At 42.8% G+C, this 17,581-nt stretch overlaps 1 protein-coding gene and 1 long non-coding RNA gene across 41 annotated transcripts in view; one reads left to right on the plus strand and one right to left on the minus strand.

Annotated features, from left to right (window-relative positions):
• CELF4 (CUGBP Elav-like family member 4) overlaps window positions 1–17,581 on the minus strand; it is an 846,252-nt gene that overhangs the window by 735,519 nt on the left and 93,152 nt on the right. For all 40 annotated transcript variants that reach the window (XM_065406462.1, XM_065406447.1, XM_065406431.1 and 37 more), the window contains exon 2: window positions 3,880–3,962. In XM_065406462.1, the coding sequence (XP_065262534.1) occupies window positions 3,880–3,962 (83 nt within the window). The remainder of the gene's footprint in view (window positions 1–3,879; window positions 3,963–17,581) is intronic.
• LOC135880244 (uncharacterized) overlaps window positions 1–17,581 on the plus strand; it is a 220,561-nt gene that overhangs the window by 153,342 nt on the left and 49,638 nt on the right. The gene's annotated exons all lie outside the window — the stretch shown is intronic.

Consider the following 17,581-nt stretch of genomic DNA (forward strand, 5'->3'; position numbering starts at 1 on the left):
GAAAGAAAGAAAGAAAGAAAGAAAGAAAGAAAGAAAGAAAGAAAGAAAGAAAGAAAGAAAGAAAGAAAGAGGGAAAAAGTTGGCTTCATTATAATTTGTAATCAAAATGACTACACTTAAAACAATTTTATTTCCCTGATTTCATTTCCTATGGAGCTTTGTGGGGCCAATAGATAATATTAAACTGAACGGGCAGGCACATAATTCTCATGTCCCCTGCACTGTCATTGTTGGGGTCATATTTTTGCTTTCTCCTAGATTATGGACTGCATTTCTGATATTGCACTTTCATCATGCGGAGATTTACCAGGCTCAGAATTCCCAAAGGGGAATCAACTTTTACTTTTTTTGTACTCTCTCCCATCCCCCTCCCATTAAAACACTCCACCTTGCCTAATTTGCCTTTGAGATGTCTAAAAATGCCAGTGGTTTTCCCAGCATGAAGGATTAGCACAGATTATGGTGAACAGTGTTAATTATAGGTGGGGAAAGAGAATAGTGCATCTCTCCAATCTGTTCTTGATTTCCCTTGTGTCTGTCTGGCTGGTAATAAGCCTCCTTTAATCTGGCAGTCCCCTTGGTGAAATCAGCACCACGGACAGCAATATTGATTGCTTCTGAGAAACCATCACAGCTGCTCACCCAAATTACCTTTGATATGTGACCTTTAATGTAATTACTGCAACATCAAAGCATTTCTATAAATTATTAAAGAACTAATATACTTCATCATCCAGCTATTCTATTATATGTAAAATAAACAATCACAAGTAAATGTTAGAATTTGAATCGCCTGGCACTCACAATAGTGTTCTAACGCACACACGCACGCATACCCAGTCCTTTGGTTTTAGGCAGGAGACACTTTCAAACTGTCCCAAGCAGTCGGCTGAAGAAGATTCAACAAGCAATTTGATATTTTACATTACGTTCTACTTCCTGCAAAATATTTATCACAATTCTCCCCTAAAAAAAGTACCATAAAGACTTTATTAATCAACACACACCTGCTTAGAAGTGTTTTGATTATTCCACAAGATGACTTTATATCTCACGTATAACAAGAAAATATGTGAAACATATTTCTGTCATCTTACAAAGCACATCCAGAAAGTAATTACTGTAAAATATGTGCATGTAACCACTCCACTAAAAACACAGTGATACATAGCTGAGAGGCAGAAGCTTGGATCTATGCACAAAATACTGGTGCCTCATCATTTCCATACATTTGCATTTATGTGCATATTATTACAAATGACTCAGTTCTGTGTTTTATAATAGCAAATATGCATGCAGTAGTAATACAAGGGCAAGTACTGTATAATTTACTGGGGGGGGAAGCTTCGATTCAGTGATCTACTGTATGTATTACTTTCCCCTTTCTATACCTGGCTTGTTAATTATTTTCATGCTTCCTCAGTCATATTGTTTGTGTCACAAAAACTAGCAGGTGAAGGGGATGTGTTATATATGTATTGTTTGAGAACTCATGTGAGAGAGGACTTAGACCCTTGACCTAAGGGGTGCTTCTTATTTTATGGTGATGAACTATGCTTGATATTACCAGTGAATGTCATCAAGCACAGTTAGGTATGTCATAAATACTCCCCTGCTACTTGCATAGGAGCCATAAAACAATATCTAGGCATGAGAGCTTATCAAAAAGGCTGGTTCCCTGAAACAAACTAGAGAAACATCATCTAGAAGATGAGTTCGGGAACTTGATAGAAAGGTGTCTGCAGCCAGGTCAGGTGGGAGAAAGAAGGGCTTGATCCTGAGAGGAATAATTTGCATTGAAGCCAAAGGGGGGTGCTCAGTATATTTGAAATTCTGGTCACTTATTTCAGCACAGAGCCTTCATCATTGCCCTCTGGGTCAGATTCTGCTTGCTGTTACAGATGGTGTTAAACATGAATAACTCTTCTGAAGTCAATGTAGTTAGTCTGGGTTTAGAACATTGCAAATGAGGTCAGAATTTGAACTGATAAAAGTTAGAGGTACTCAGACCCTCACAGTATCAGATATAAAACCTTAAGGGTAAACTCCTACCCCTGTTGCAGTCAACACAAGCTTTGCCATTTACTTCATTGGGGCCAGGATTTCACCCTCAGAGCTTTGTTGTTTATGGAAACATACAGACACATACCTTGGCCACTACAAATCTGGGTGTCTAAAATAAGGCTCTCAAACTCCATATTTAGGCAAATAATTTTTTACCTGATTTTCAAAAGCACTGAGCACCCAGCAATTCTCATGGACTTCAGTAGAGTTATTCCAGTTTTACATCAGACTCACTGAGACATGACTTTGACCTCATGGGAATGATATGAGCTCTGGGCCTGAGTAAAGTAGCCTGCGTTTCAATTTCTGAGTGTCTACCAACTCCTAGTGAACGGCTCCACTAAATAAATAACATTTTTGAGAGTCAGGACCCCAATTTAGCCACTTAATTATGGATTCGGGTTTGAAAATCTTGATCCTTGTGTTTTCACAGGTGTATGCCTCTAAAACACGCTCAATAAAATATAAACTAAGAAGCTGTTATTTGAAACATCCCTATGCTAAGTATCTGCCTTTTGTTAGTGTGTGCGCACACACTCTTTAGTTGGCAGCCCAGGCACAGAGAGGGCATGGATTTAAAAAAAAAATAAACAGGAAGGAATCACCCCTTAGTAGCAACAATGCAACCAGAGCCACTCATATTTTTGAGAAGAATTAGTTTGATGGAACGGTCACCCGGTATGAAGGTATTCTTGGTGAACAATGCACACACACAAAGCATGCCCTTTATGACAAAGATCGCACCAAATGTGTAAGTGCGTAGGCATCTTAAGGGGATGAAAAGATAAGTAAGCAGAGGCTGATACAGGACCATGGAAATATCAGGAGACGCAACAATTTCTCAGCAGTTGAGAGTAACTTGAGTATAGTGATAGTAACTCCCAACTTGCATACGGGGTAGATTAAAGTCATGCAGGGCCTTGTTCAAAACTCTGAGTGTATAGACGTATGGGCAAACCTTTCCTCACAGCCTTTTCATTCCACACATACCCTTTGCCCCCTAACCTTTATGGACGCATCTCTCTCTTCCTTCTGAGTCCTTGATCCTTTATCCACATGAGACCGAGCAGGCAGAGATGCTCCCTCCAGCTGCAATCAGATCTGCACTCTGTTGCTCCCTGTCCCTGTACACCAACTACACCCATGTCTCCCACCGCCCACCCTTACCACTGGCCTGAGAAACCCAAGGACCTGTCTCAATCCGTCCCTGTGGGGCAGGTCTTCCCCTCAGAGTGATGTTTCTATTTTTAGTTCTGCTTGTGTTGTCTGAACCTCAGATCTTGCTCATGTGAATAATTTTCCTCATTATCTCATGTTCTTCTCCTCTCTCTCTCTCTTTTTTCTCCTTGTCTCACTGCCTTTCCAATCTGCTACAGCTGCTTGAATACTAAAGCAATTGAGTCAAACCACTTTGTCATCAGGAATATGTTTTCAGTCTGTGATAACTCAATAATTCAATCCGTTTCTTTTTGCCGTCATGCCTTGCTTTGGTGGTGGTGGTGGGGGGGAAGTGGAGGTGTTACCTCATACACACGTCCATGCACCAATCAGAAGGCTCAGCCCTAAAGCTGCTTTCTCAAAGGGTGGCAGAATCCAGCCCCAAATGGGTTATATTCCATTGCAGGCTTCTGGATATAACAACAAGCTGGGGTTTGGTATGTCTGGAAACGTCTACGCTGGATTGTGGCACCTTGATTTTATTAGCCTGATGCAAATATGGACTCATCCGAGCAACAACAGTCATTAATCATCCTACCCCCAAATGGGAATGTAATATACAACCCAGTGCAGATGAAAACAGCAATCTGGACTCACCCCTGGCAGTGTCTTCTGTTCATGCAGCGCGCTCTGGGCCTTCAGGGCAGACTCCCTTTCGCAGTATGTTAGGAAGGCACAGCCTGCAAATGAAAGACAACCCTGCATTAAGTACAGAGCTTCGGTGCGGCTCAGCTTAGGAGCAGGATGCAGAACAATGCTAAGCTTCTTCCTTTTCCAGCGAGGGAGCTGCAGACTCCCTTTCCCTAGTGGGATACTCTCCCAAGAATAGAATGAATCCTTTTCCCCAGGCTCTCATGATAACAGGAAACCGTGTCCAGCGTGTGCTCATTGGAGGGTGATTCCGCCTCACTGCATTTATCAGTGCTGGGTAAAAAGCGCGGAGCAGGATGGGGAGCAGAGAGGAACCCACTCCCGCATTAATGAGGCTGTTGATATGGGACTGACATTTGATTCCTACCAAATTGCAGCAGTGGAGTGTGGAACCAAGATCTCCTCAGCACACTGAGGACCATGATTAAATCCTCGTGCTCCCCTTTTGTACCATGCACCCAGAGTAAGGGGCACACAAGGACTTGGGATTTCCAACTGCAGAGGATGACACATAACACTTAACCTAATTCCCATCCCCGAGGAGCACCCCGTTTGCGTTCACACTGGAGAATAACCACCTTGCACTCCCTGCCTGCTCAAAGCCAGGCACATGAAGGAAATCACATGGAGGCCCAGATGAACAATCCAAACATCATATCACATTAGAAATTCAGAGCTGCCACAGTCACCAGATCACTGGTCCATCTAGCAGGACAGCCTATCAACTGCAGGGGCCATTGCCTGCCATGGTAGAATGGTAAAGGAAAGTAAAAAACCTCATTACGCAACAGGCCATATCCTAGTTGTGCATGTGATGTGACCTGATTAGTCCCCCTTACTGGAGTATACAGAAAGGCTGCCAGTCACTGTGGCACAAGAACTGCTTGTTATGCACAGGACACTTCCCCAGCAAGTTACTACAAAACAACTACAACCTGTCTCTCCCCTCCCCCCTCAGCTTCTTTGACTGGAGATATCTGACCAGTCAAGTTTTAGATGGTTTGTTCATCAAACCGTGAGCTTCTTCCAAAGCTGGGAAGAAGGAAAGGGAAGTCTCCTCAGCAACTGTCTATTTGTGTTTCATTACCTTGCCTTAGAATCACATAAATATAGGGCTGGAAGGACCCTAAAGAGATCATTTTGTCTATCCCCCTGTGCTGAGGAAGGATTAAGTATACATAGACCCACCAGCTCCTCTTTCTTTGTTTATTCACCTGTCGCACTTTGTTTAAATCTTAGATTGTGAGCTCTCCAGGACACAAATTGCCTTTGTATTATTTGTGTGGTGTTAACACAACGGGGCCCTGATCTTTGACTGGGGTCCTTAGGTGCTAACACAAGAAATAAAATAGGTCACTTCTCTCTTTTAAGAAGTTCTAAATAGAATACGTTAGAGCAGAGGCTCTCAACCTACTTACCATTGCGGGCTGCATATGTGACCCATGATATATTATGTGTGCTGCATCCAATACTAGCTGTCTGACCCTGAGGATGTCACATGGGCTGCAGCTGTGTGCTGATTGGCTGCAAGCATCCCATGGGCCACGGGTTGAGAACCACTGGGTTAGAGGATGGAATAAGTTAAAAGGTACTTTTCTAAATATTTTCTTGAAGGACTCACCCCACTACCTCCCACAAACTGGATGATCATTAGAATCAGAGATGGAAAAGACCGGCTGGATCATCTGATCTAATGTCTGTGTGTGTGTGGGGATGGCTCCTTTTAGTATATTCCAACTGTTCACATGTATCATGCATCAGTGACTGCACGTCAGAAGCAAATCAACAGTGGGGTAAGCAAAGGAGACAGGAGCAGCTCTGAGCAGCAATGATTTTATTCTCTCTAATTGGTACCATTCAATTCTTCTTTCAACTTTCAGTGGCTCTGTGTGTGTGTGTAATTTTATTTATTTTTGCATGGGGAGGAGTGGGGACAGTGGCAGTGAAGACTCAAGGGAGGGGAGTGGGGGGTAATGGATTGAAAAGGGTTTTTAAAAGTCGCTTGTAGCTTGATAATCAAATGGGAAACAATGCCTAAATTTAATTTCAGTGATAAATCATAAGCAGAGAGCTCTCTGACCAGACACAATAAGAAAATCTCCCTTTGGTAGCAGACCTGGACCAGTTGATACAGTCTAATTAGGCACATGATAGCACACTGTTATAGAGATAAACTATATACTGTAAAGCTCCCCTAATGGTAGTTATATATTTCCTCTTATTGTGATGACCATGACGACAGCTTAGAATAATGAAGCCCTGCAATGCTGGCCACACTGTGACCATAATTCAGATATCTCAGGCAGAAGGCTCCTCCTTTCATTATAAAAGCAGCGTTTCCTTCAGAGATCCAGCCAGGCTGTGATGAGTTATCAGGAGGAAGCAACCAAAATGAAATCCCTTCCACAGCTGTATGTGCCTGTGCTGGAATTGCAAAGAACTCCCAGGTACGCTGTATATAACAGAGGGCATCAAAATGTCACTGGCTCCCCAAACAAGGCACTCAGGGCATAAAGATTTTGAAATGGAAGGAGGAAATTTAATCAGTGACTCGCATGTGGCGCGGCACCAGGGAAGAAAGGGAACGAATGTTTCAGGCAAAACAAAAAAGGACTTTTGTTGAAGTAACTTTTCAGCACGCTCCATAATACGCAGCGTGCCTGAGAGTTATAATTTATGTCGACAGCCTCTCATTAGGGAAATTGATGGCACAGCCTCAGTGGTACCTTTTTCAGAAACAAATATTTAAGTGAATTTAGTGTTGCCAGATTAACAGCACCAGAGAGGGTTCTCCTATTTCCACCAAACAATGAAAGAGAGCAGGCCGCAGCAATGCAAACTTCCCCATACTGGTTGCCAGTGTGCCACAAACCTGACTCGAAGTTGAAGGAGTCACCCCATGGCTGTCTGTAGGCCTGGGCTTCTAAATCAGTGCCAATTGTGAGGACATTTTTTAAATGTGTTAAGGAACTAGACTAAGATTCAAAAGGAGAGATGAGCAAAAAAGGAATTTCCCTCTTGGAGGTAATTTTGACATCTCAACGTTTGTTTTCATCCCAAATTGGGATGAAATATCAATATATATATTTTTTTTCATGGAATTAAAAGCTATGAAAAATGTCAAACCAGAAATGTCAGAACAATCAGGTCGACATCACACAACATCTACCAATGGCACTGTGTCGCCTCAGGGGAGTTGCAGTTCTGGTGTATCTTACCACCATTCTCTCCTATAGGTTGTGCTTCCTGGCCAGACTACGTATCCCACAATGCACTCACAGTCATGTGAATAATATGATATATTACGCAGCTTGGTCAGAAGAGAAAGTGTTGTGCATCATGGGAAATGTAGTCTGGCCAAAGAGTACAGCCCATAGGCGACAATGGGAGCATTAGATATTCAAACACTTATGAAATGTTGTGGAAACATAGGCAGGTGTGGTCTAATGTTGAACTGATTCAAAATGAAACATTAAGGTTCAGTTCAACAAATGTTTCTGAAGCTAAACATTTTCCAGACGGAAAAATTGAAGAAAAGACAAAAACCAAAATTTCAATTTTGCAGAAACTACATTCTGATGAAAAATCATTTTGATGAAAAGTTCTGGAGCCACTCTACTCAATAACTCACTTCACAGAACAACTTGCCTTCAGCAACCTGGGCTGGACGTGTACCTGACTTATAGATAAAGGCTTCATACCCTATAACACATCACTTGAGCCATCCAGCATCCTCACTAAATGGTATTTTTGAAGCACATCTTATAAACAAAGGTAGGCTGAAGGCTGTGCCTTTTTCTGCCAGCTAAAATAAATAAATATATCCTATCTCCTAGAACTGGAAGGGACCTTGAAAAGTCATTGAGTCCAGCCCCCTGCCTTCACTAGCAGGACCAAGTACCAATTTTGCCCCAGATTCCTAAGTGGCCCCCTCAAGGATTGAACTCACAACCCTGGGTTTAGCAGGCCAATGCTCAAACCACTGAGCTATGCCTCCCCCCAACTGTATGGGTGACAATAAGAATACACAACTACAGTGCATAAGAATTATATCTGGGTCTGAAAAAAAATTGACTATTTGTTGATAATGAAGGTTTTTTTCTTAGTTATTCCTAATTTGAATTTAGTTTCTCTGGACCACGCTGAATTTTCCAGGCAGATATTAATTATCTGAAGGATGCTCTGTTTGGATCACCTTTTTTCTGGCTGTTCATTTGCTACCAATGGCCAGCTCCTTGGGACAGTACATAAACATCTGGAAGCTCCCAGATGTTAATTAACTCTCAGCCTATTGAACTGCAGTCTCTGGGAACCATGAGGATGTATAAAGTGTTCTCCTGGGAGACTGGGTTGTTAAAGAGAAGGGGAAACAAAAACAGAAGTGGAGATGGAAAAAGAAAAGCTCTATTTTAATTTTACCTCCAGAGAATTCAATAAAATAATAATTGCATGGAATATATGTAGATAATAGTGGCAGTGATAGTGACTCCAACCCTATAATAATTCCCCTGAAGAATTTGCACAAATTGGGGGTGAAACATAGTCATGGGCACAGATTCTGATCTGAGTGATGTCTATGGAAATCCAGGGTTACCCGCCACCTGAATTATGCTTGATTTATGCCTGTGTCACTGAAATGAGAATCTGGCCACAGAATCTAAATCCATTTTGCTTGACATCTCGCCACGGACTGAACTGAATTAGTTTGCTCACATAGCCAGTAGTGTTTAGCTATATATAGGCAGGGATCTCTTTTCTATTTTCTCTGTTCTTCTTCAGCCACCCCAGGGATTATGCATTATCTGGACCTCTAGTAATAATGCAGTGATATATCTGTGGGATGAAGATGACGCATACTGGCCAACTATTAATAGTTGTAATTAAGGGCTTTTTTCCCCTTCCTTGCTTTATTTTGGCAAAGAGCCACAAGAATCCTGGCACAGCCTCTCTCCTTTGCCCACTGTTTAGACCAAAGGACAAGCACTTAGCAACTCCAGACCGTTTCTTTGCCTGATGTATGTTTTATGACCTCTTAGATGATTTTCTCTTTCTCTGTACATAACCTCATACAGAACATGCTTGTAACTATACACCTGATGCTAGATACATGCTTGTCACACCTTTATTTCTGGATGAGGAAGTGCTGCCTAGTGGCTAGAACACAACCCCGAGTCACAGCTCTTCTACTTATTTGCTGTGTGCCTGTGAACAAGTCACTTAAAGCGTGGCTCCCAGCCAGTGGAAAGACACTCATTGACTTCAGTAGGCTTTGGCTCAGGCCCTTAATCTTTCTGTGCTTCCATGTATACACCGGTACTGGGAGGTGCTTTAAGATCCTCAGATGAAAGCCACGACACTATAAACCAGATTCTGATCTCAGTGACACTGGTGTAAATCCAGAGAAGCCCCATAGAAGTCAGCGCCATTACTCCGAAGACACACTGGTGTAGCTGAGTTCATAATATCTTGCCTCACACCTGAGATTCTATGGGTCTGATTCTGATCTCAGTTACATCCGTGTTAAACCAAAACAACCATTTTCACCTTACTGGGGTTACTTCAGATTAACTCAGATCAGAACTGGAGCCTCGGTAAGGGAAAAATCTTATTAACCGAACTTTTAAAAGCAGCACCGACCTAGGCCGACTAACCAGCAGACTTGCTGAAGCAGTTTCTATCAGGTCAGACCTTTTCCTGTGATGCATCATTGTATTTGAGGCTGATTAATTTCTCCTGAAGCATATGCTGTTCGCACTGCTTCTTCAAGGATTTCATATCAAAGGGAGGGTCACAAATTTAACCTATTTATGTCCTATATCAGTTTGTGAAAACTGCACAAATTAATTGTGTGTGTGTGATACACACATACACTAAAGCTGTCATGTTTCTATATAAATAAATAATAATAATAATGAAAAAAAATGTTACTCAAGCATCCCTGAGTGTCCCTATTTGATTTATATATTGATATCTCCTAGAGGCCCCAAGCAGGAATCAGAGCCTCATCATGGCAGGTGCTGTACAAACAAGCAAATAAGGAAAAGTCTATCTGTCTTAGGTACTTAAATGGCCCCCATAGTATCTGGGCACCTTGCAATCTTTTATCTATCCTCGCAGCACACTTGAGAGGCAGGGCAGTGTTGTTATGCCCATTGGACAGATGGGGAACTGAGGCCTAGAGAGACTAAACGATTTGCTCAAGGTCACATTCAGAGTCTGTGGAGGAGCAGGGACTTGAACCAGGTCTCCCAAAATCCAGGCTAGTGCCCAATCCTTCCTCTGTCAACAACAACAACAAAAAAAGATTTCAACTACCAACACAGAGAAAAAAGATATTACCAGTTAGGAGAACTCCCTTATTAAAGTGATCATCTCAGATGATGCCTCCAGTCTGGGAATTCAAAGAGAGAAAGGACCTTTTTCTTCTAAGCTACCCTGGATCTTTGTCTCTGTGTTTAAAACTATTCTAATTTGCTCAGTCTTGAGTGTATCCTCCAAGCGTTGATCACCGGAGTGTTCCTGGGATCGGAAATAATGTATCTAATTTCTTTATCTGTCACCTCCTCTGCCTGTCTGCACCCCACCACAACCACTGAGTGCTAACTGTTTGGAGGAAATACAGGCATATAAATCTTCCTGGACATCATCTTCTCTGTTAGATTCCTCACAAGGCAGATTAACATTTGAAAGGCCCTGTTGTGTGGAATGATCATTTTTAACTCTTGAAATTGTTTGCCATCAAGTCTTAGAAGGCTAGCATTTCCCATTCAATTGAATTTATATATTACCGTATATACTTGTTCATAAGCCAAATATTTCTGGTAAAAAAGTGACGCATCAAAGAGCGGGGGTCGGCTTATAAACGGGTCTACACCAAAGTTTGATGATTTTAAACTCTATGGAATCATTGAATATCGAATCCATTGTCGTTTTGTTTACCTGGAGCGTCTGCAGGCATGGAGCCCCTCAGCTCCCTGGGGCCGCGGTTCACCGGGAGCGGAGGGGCTCCATGCCTGCAGATGCTCCAGGTAAACAAAACGTCCTGACCCGCCTGAAACCTCACAAGAAGAGTGTCCCCCATGCTCTCAACAATACTTCCTGCTTCGAGTGGGGTAAGAACTGCTCTGCAAGAGCTTTGCTTGCAGACTTTTGTACTCCTGCTTCCAGCTACACCCTTCTGTCTGATCCATCTCTGTTCAGCTCATCATGTGTTAAATCCTTCTCCAAGTATGTGCGCAAATTAATTAGCCTCTGAACCTGCTGTTCTGGGTCCTGCCTTTGGAGTTCTCTCTGTTAGTGGCATATGAATCACTCGGTGGATTCTGAAACATTCCTAGATGCTTCTCAAACTGTTTTTCCCCTCCTCTCCCCTTATCACTGATCATCAGTCCCACTTGCTTTTCAGGGACTCTTTCCAATTTTGCTTCCTATGTTTCCAGAATTCTCAAATAATCCATCAGCAGTCTCATTATCAGCAACTTGGAGTTAAAAAAATTGGCACTTTCCGTCTCTTTGGTCCTCCAGATGCCTTTTCAAATGGCCCAAATCAAATGGTCCTTTCTGAACACCACCAAAACTTTAATCCCTCTCTCTGCCATGTCTGGCTTCCTCCTAGCCTGACATTTTAGTCCCCAAACCAAGAGCAAAGATAACACAGTAGTTTGCCCAGGTGAACGGTGCACACGGCTTGTGAAGCAATATTAAAGTTGGGACCCAACTTTAGTTCCCATTATTTCTCAGAATTAGCTACACAATAGGAGTTTGGATTTTCATCCCATGATGAAATGAGCAATGAGAAGTCTGCAAGGATCATTCATGGATGATGCAAGTGTAGGAACTGCAGATCACATACGTACAGACTTTATGGTCAGATGAAGGTTAGTTATTCAACGTTCAATGCCAGGAACACACAAGGATCAGACCTTACGGGCACGTGAGCATTTTCCTGGCACTTTTGCTACTGTGAGAGCAGCAGCTCTTTCTCACGAGATTTTCAGACCAAGGTGGCAGACATTTTCTGAAAACAACTGAACCCACAAGATTCATAATTCAAGCTGGTTGAAATCTCACAGGATCTGCTGACTTCAAGAGATATCCGATTTGGGACTAAAACAGCTTGTAAAATTCCAGCATCTGTGACTCCAAATGCTAATTTAGCTTTGAAGATCATTTTAAATCTAATCCAGATCCCAACACTCCTCCTGATCCCACCTCGCGCACGTACTCACTTAAGGCCAAATCCTGCCCTGCATTTGCTTCTTGGTCTTTGCATTGGAAGGGATTTGAGGAGCTAGCAGTGTTAATCTAACTACACCCAGTAGTAGTACCAACTTGCACGTGTAGTTTCTGGCTTATTAACAATGCACTTCCCTCTGCTGTAAACACATGTGCTCCTTTCATCACAATAGTGTTTACTCAATTTTGTACAGACCACAAGATCTGGCAGTGAGTCTGAATAAATTCTACACTGCTCAGACACTGACCTCCGGGCCTGATCCTGTATGTTTTGGTCCCAGTTCACCCAGAAGTAAGATTTGCCCTCTATGCCGAGGAGAGAACAGATTGAGGTGTTGGCCCAAATGCTTAATTTCTCCTCCTTTAAATAAGGAGCTTTCAAAAATAAGCCAGGCCTAGCAAATGAGCCCAAAAGGTGAAATGCAAAAGTTTTGATCAAAATATATATGGCGGTATAAAAATGCAGCTCACCCTCCCTTTAAGAAAAGTTTGAGACCACACTTGCCTCCTTAATAACGCTTAGCAGCATTCTCCATGGTCTGTGTCAGAACAGTCAATATCAAAAGGTACCAGAAAAATAAGCTGCTTTCTACAGTTGTGACTGTGGCCCCTGCTGCTCTTTGGCTGTTTCCTCCATTTCACTCCTGCTATCACCTCACAGTCACTTCACCTCAGCTTCATTTCACTCCTGTCCCTTATACCACACTGCTTCCTCTCCAATCTCTTCTCCCCTTCCCTGTTCCCCTCCCTCCCTTCATCCTTCCAATTAGCTAATCTTCTCTTAACAAAACCTCAACCAAGGAATTAAACCCCTCCCAAAAAAGCGTGGCACTAACATGAGGTTTGCCAGCCATCCCTGCTTGTATGTTCCATCCCTTTCCTTAACCCCATGTCCGTCTTGTCTATTTTGATTGTAAGCTCCCTCGAGCAGGGACTGTTTATTACTCTATGCCTGTACAGTACCTAGCGCAGTGAGGATCCATTCCTGGTTCATTCCCTGGCACTCCCACAATGCAGATAATAAATAATCATTCCCTTCGCACACACCGATTTTCAGTCTCTGGAAGCTTTTTCTAACGGTCTTTAAAAGTTTCCTTTTGGGAAAGAAATTTTCATGTTTTAGTCTTAGAATAAGGCTAGGTCTACACTACCCGCCTGAATCGGCGGGTAGAAATCGACCTCTCGGGGATCGAATTATCGCATCTCGTCGGGACGCGACAATCGATCCCCGAATCGACGCTCTTACTCCACCAGCGAGGTGGGAGTAAGCACCGTCGACGGGGAGCCGCGGAGGTCGATTTTGCCACCGTCCTTACAGCGGGGTAAGTCGGCTGCGATACGTCGAATTCAGCTACGCTATTCGCGTAGCTGAATTTGCGTATCTTAAATCGACCCCCCCCTGTAGTGAAGACGTAGCCTAATATGACCTTTTCCTCACCCTAATTGGTAGGTTTCAGTAGAATAAGGTGATTTACATTCTGTACCTCTGTCTAGTCACTGCCAAACTGATGATTTACCAATGGGTCAAGATCATCAAAAGGAACGTCCATAGCTAAAGGTGTCTCAACTTCTGTGAAATACTTAAATTATGCTTCGGCAGCAGATCTCAAAGCGCTTTGCAGTCAGTGCACTAACGAGGCCTCATACAGAGGTAAAACCACAGTAAATATTCTCTAGGACTGTGTAAAATGGGGCACAGCAAGCATCCTGGGCCTCCCCAAGTCAACACAGAGAATGACTGGGAGGGCTGGTAGTAAAACCAGAAATTGTGATCCCCGCTCTGGAGCTCTACCTAGTGGTGCAAGTAAGAAGCCAACAGAATGAAGAGTTTGCATCCGAAGAAGTGGGTTGTAGCCCACGAAAGCTTATGCTCTAATAAATTTGTTAGTCTCTAAGGTGCCACAAGTACTCCTGTTATTTTTGCGGATACAGACTAACACGGCTGCTACTCTGAAACTTTGCAGAAAGTGACATTCTTCAGATTACTCAAATATTAAAATGACAGCAGCACTAATAGAGGCCAAGGCCCCATTGTGCTAGGCCCACTACAAACCCATAACAGCAGCCAGTCCCTGCCTCAAAGAGGGTATAATTGTGCTAAGGCAAGACACACAGCAGGCAGGAGGGGAAAAAAAAAGATGTAGTGACTCAGGAGAATGTGGCAGAGGACAGAATTGAACCCACTACTCCCGAGTGTTAAATATAAGACCATCCTTCCTCTTAAGTGCTGAATATGTGCGGTATATGAGCAACAGTGCCCCGAGGAGCTTACAGTTTAAATAACTCTCACTAGCTAAGACACAGACCTATCTATCTTAGGTACTTAGATGGCCCCCATAACCGTAGAAACTGAGTCCTTAATCCTGTGAGGTAGAGACCGGAGAGATGGCATTGTACCAATTTAGGTATGTAGGCCATGCCTATCACCATAGTATATGAGTACCTGCGCTGCAAGCTGAGCAGAAAGGATGTAAGAATTAAGCTACACAGAGAGAGGTTCTAAGGTAGGGGTCGGCAACCTTTCAGAAGTGGGGTGCCGAGTCTTCATTGATTCACTCTAATTTAAGGTTTTGTGTGCCAGTAATACATTTTAACGTTTTTAGAAGGTCTCTTTCTATAAGTCTATAATATATAACTAAAGTATTGTTGTATGTAAAGTAAATAAGGTTTTTAAAATGTTTAAGAAGCTTCATTTAAAATTAAATTAAAATGCAGAGCCCCCCCGGACCGGTGGCCAGGACCCGGGCAGTGTGAGTGCCACTGAAAATCAGCTCGCGTGCCGCCTTCGGCACATGTGCCATAGGTTGCCTACCCCTGTTCTAAGGCTTCCAGTTTCCACAAAGCAGGATTCTTTCTTTGGGGTGGGGAGGAGAGACACACAGTGCCATTAATTGTATGGAGATCTGTGTAATTTACAAACCCTCTGTCTCCTAAGTTAAAAAGGGCTCTTGTCCGTTTGAAGGGAAGGAAGTACAATTTCCGGACGAATGGAAAAGACGAGTTAGAGTGTCACTAGTGGAGAGAAGTTTCAGAGTGGTAGCCGTGTTAGTCTGTATCAGCAAAAACAATGAGGAGTCCTTGTGGCACCTTAGAGACTAACAAATTTATTTGGGCATAAGCTTTTGTGGGCTAGAGCCCACTTTATCAAAAGTGAAAAATACAGGAGCAGGTATAAATACATGAAAGGATGGGGGTTGCTTTACCAAGTGTGAGGTCAGTCTAAAAGGATAAATCAATTAACAGCAGGATACCAAGGAGAAAAAATAACTTTTGAAGTGGTAAGAGAGTGGCCCATTACAGATAGTTGACAAGAAGATGTGAGTAACAGTAGGGAGAAATTAGTAATGGGGAAATTAAGTTTAGGTTTTGTAATGACCCAACCACTCCCAGTCTTTATTCAGGCCTAATCTGATGGTATCCAGTTTGCAAATTAATTCCAGATCTGCAGCTTCACGTTGGAGTCTGTTTTTGAAGTTTTTTTGTTGAAGAATTGCCGCTTTTAGGTCTGTTATTGAATGTTATGGCGAGATCTGGGTGGTGCTTATTTTTGATCGAATTATGAAATTAACGAATGAAAGGAATGGAGTAGATGGGACGCAGCTAGACTGTAGTCAAGCATTTGATACAGCGCCTCACAAAACATTCAAACTGGGTTGGCTGCTGAGAAGAGTTGTACGTGCTCTGGCTGGAGGACTGCATGTGATAAATGGCAATGCATCCAGGTGGGAAAGGTAGCTAGTGGGGCAATAGATTTGCTCTTATTTAACATTCATGATCTGGGACAGGGATTAAATAGCACGTTAATGAGATACGCAGATGAGACAAAACTGGGCAGTGTTGCAAACACCGGTGATGCAAAGGAACCACAGGCTGTATCCTGTAAGGGGCTGAGCACTGCAGCAACATATTCAGCGCCTTTAAGCTATACTGTGGGAGGCTGACAGCTCTCAGCACCTTAAAGGATTCAGCCCTTAGAGAGGTTAGAAATACAGACAGGAAATACCCAAGGATAAAACATCTGGAAATTCAATGGGAGGAAGGAACTTGAAAAGCAGTAATGCCAAAAGATACCTATAGGTGACAGTAGACCAGCATGATCTTGCAAATGTGGTCTGGGGGATGGGGGAGTCTAGAAAGAGGCATCACATCATGGAGCAGAGGCAGTCTTCAGTTCTGAGCACCTGGGCACCAGAAAGACATTGAGGGGAAAAAGGGAATCTAGAGAAGAGCAACAAACATGGTTAGTGGGCCAGAAGGACTGATTTCTACATAAGAACCACCACACTGGCCCAGTCCAATGGTCCATTTAACTCAGTATTCTGTCTCTGAGAGTGGCCACTGCCAGATGCTTTGGAGGGAATGAACAGAACAGGGCAACTACTGGGTGAGCCATCCCCTGTCACCCAATCCCAACTTCTAGTAGTTGGAGATTTAGGGACACTGAGAGCATGGGCTTGCATCCCTGACAATCTTTACTAATAGCCACTGATGGACCTATCCTACAAGAACTTATCCAATTCTTTTTTGAATCCTGTTATACTTTTGACCTTCGCAGCATCCCCTGGCAATGGGTACCACAGGTTGACTGTGGATTTTGTGAAGTACTGCCTTTTGTTTGTTTTAAACCTGCTGCCTATTAATTTCAACAGGTGACCCCCATTTCTGGTGTTATATGAAGAGGTAACTAACACTTCCCTATTCAATTTCTCCATTCCATTCATGATTCTATAGACCTCTATCATATCAACCTTTCCTCGTCTCTTTCCTAAACTGAACAGTCCCAGTCTTTTTAATCTATCATATGGAAGCTGTTCCATACCCCTGATCATTTTGTTGACCTTCTCTGCACCTTTTCCAATTATAAGTAAGGACAATAGAACTAAACACATCTAGCATGGCTAAATGATGACTCAGGGGGATAGATGCTAGCCAGCTACAAAGCTTTGAAGGGTGCAAACACTACATATGGAGAGGAATTGTTTGGGGGTGGTTCTAGTGAATAATAATTAGAGTAATGACATGAAATTCAACAAATGAATATTTAGGCTGAACATCAGCAAAGCTTCCTAGCCTAGCTTCTACTAAGTCGTGGTTTCAGTGTCTGTTTTTTGATTTAAGCTGTTCTCTTTCTGTTGAGTCTTTAATCTTTTGGAGGCAGTGATCATGCTGGATGTGTGTACATTTGTATGGTATATAGCACAATGTAGCCCTATTTCCTGATCGGGGCCTCTAGGTGCTACCATAATAAGCAATTTTAACAGTAGAAGAGTCTTACAAAGGAAATTCCTCATCCCATGTAGTCTTTACATCACGGCTGGATGTCTTTCTAAATAATATGCCCTAGTTCAATAGTTCTCAACTTTTCCCATATCATGACCCCCTATTACAACAGGTTTCAGAGTAGCAGCCGTGT

This window comes from Emys orbicularis, chromosome 6 (assembly GCF_028017835.1).
Source record: "Emys orbicularis isolate rEmyOrb1 chromosome 6, rEmyOrb1.hap1, whole genome shotgun sequence".
Lineage (NCBI taxonomy): Eukaryota > Metazoa > Chordata > Testudines > Emydidae > Emys > Emys orbicularis.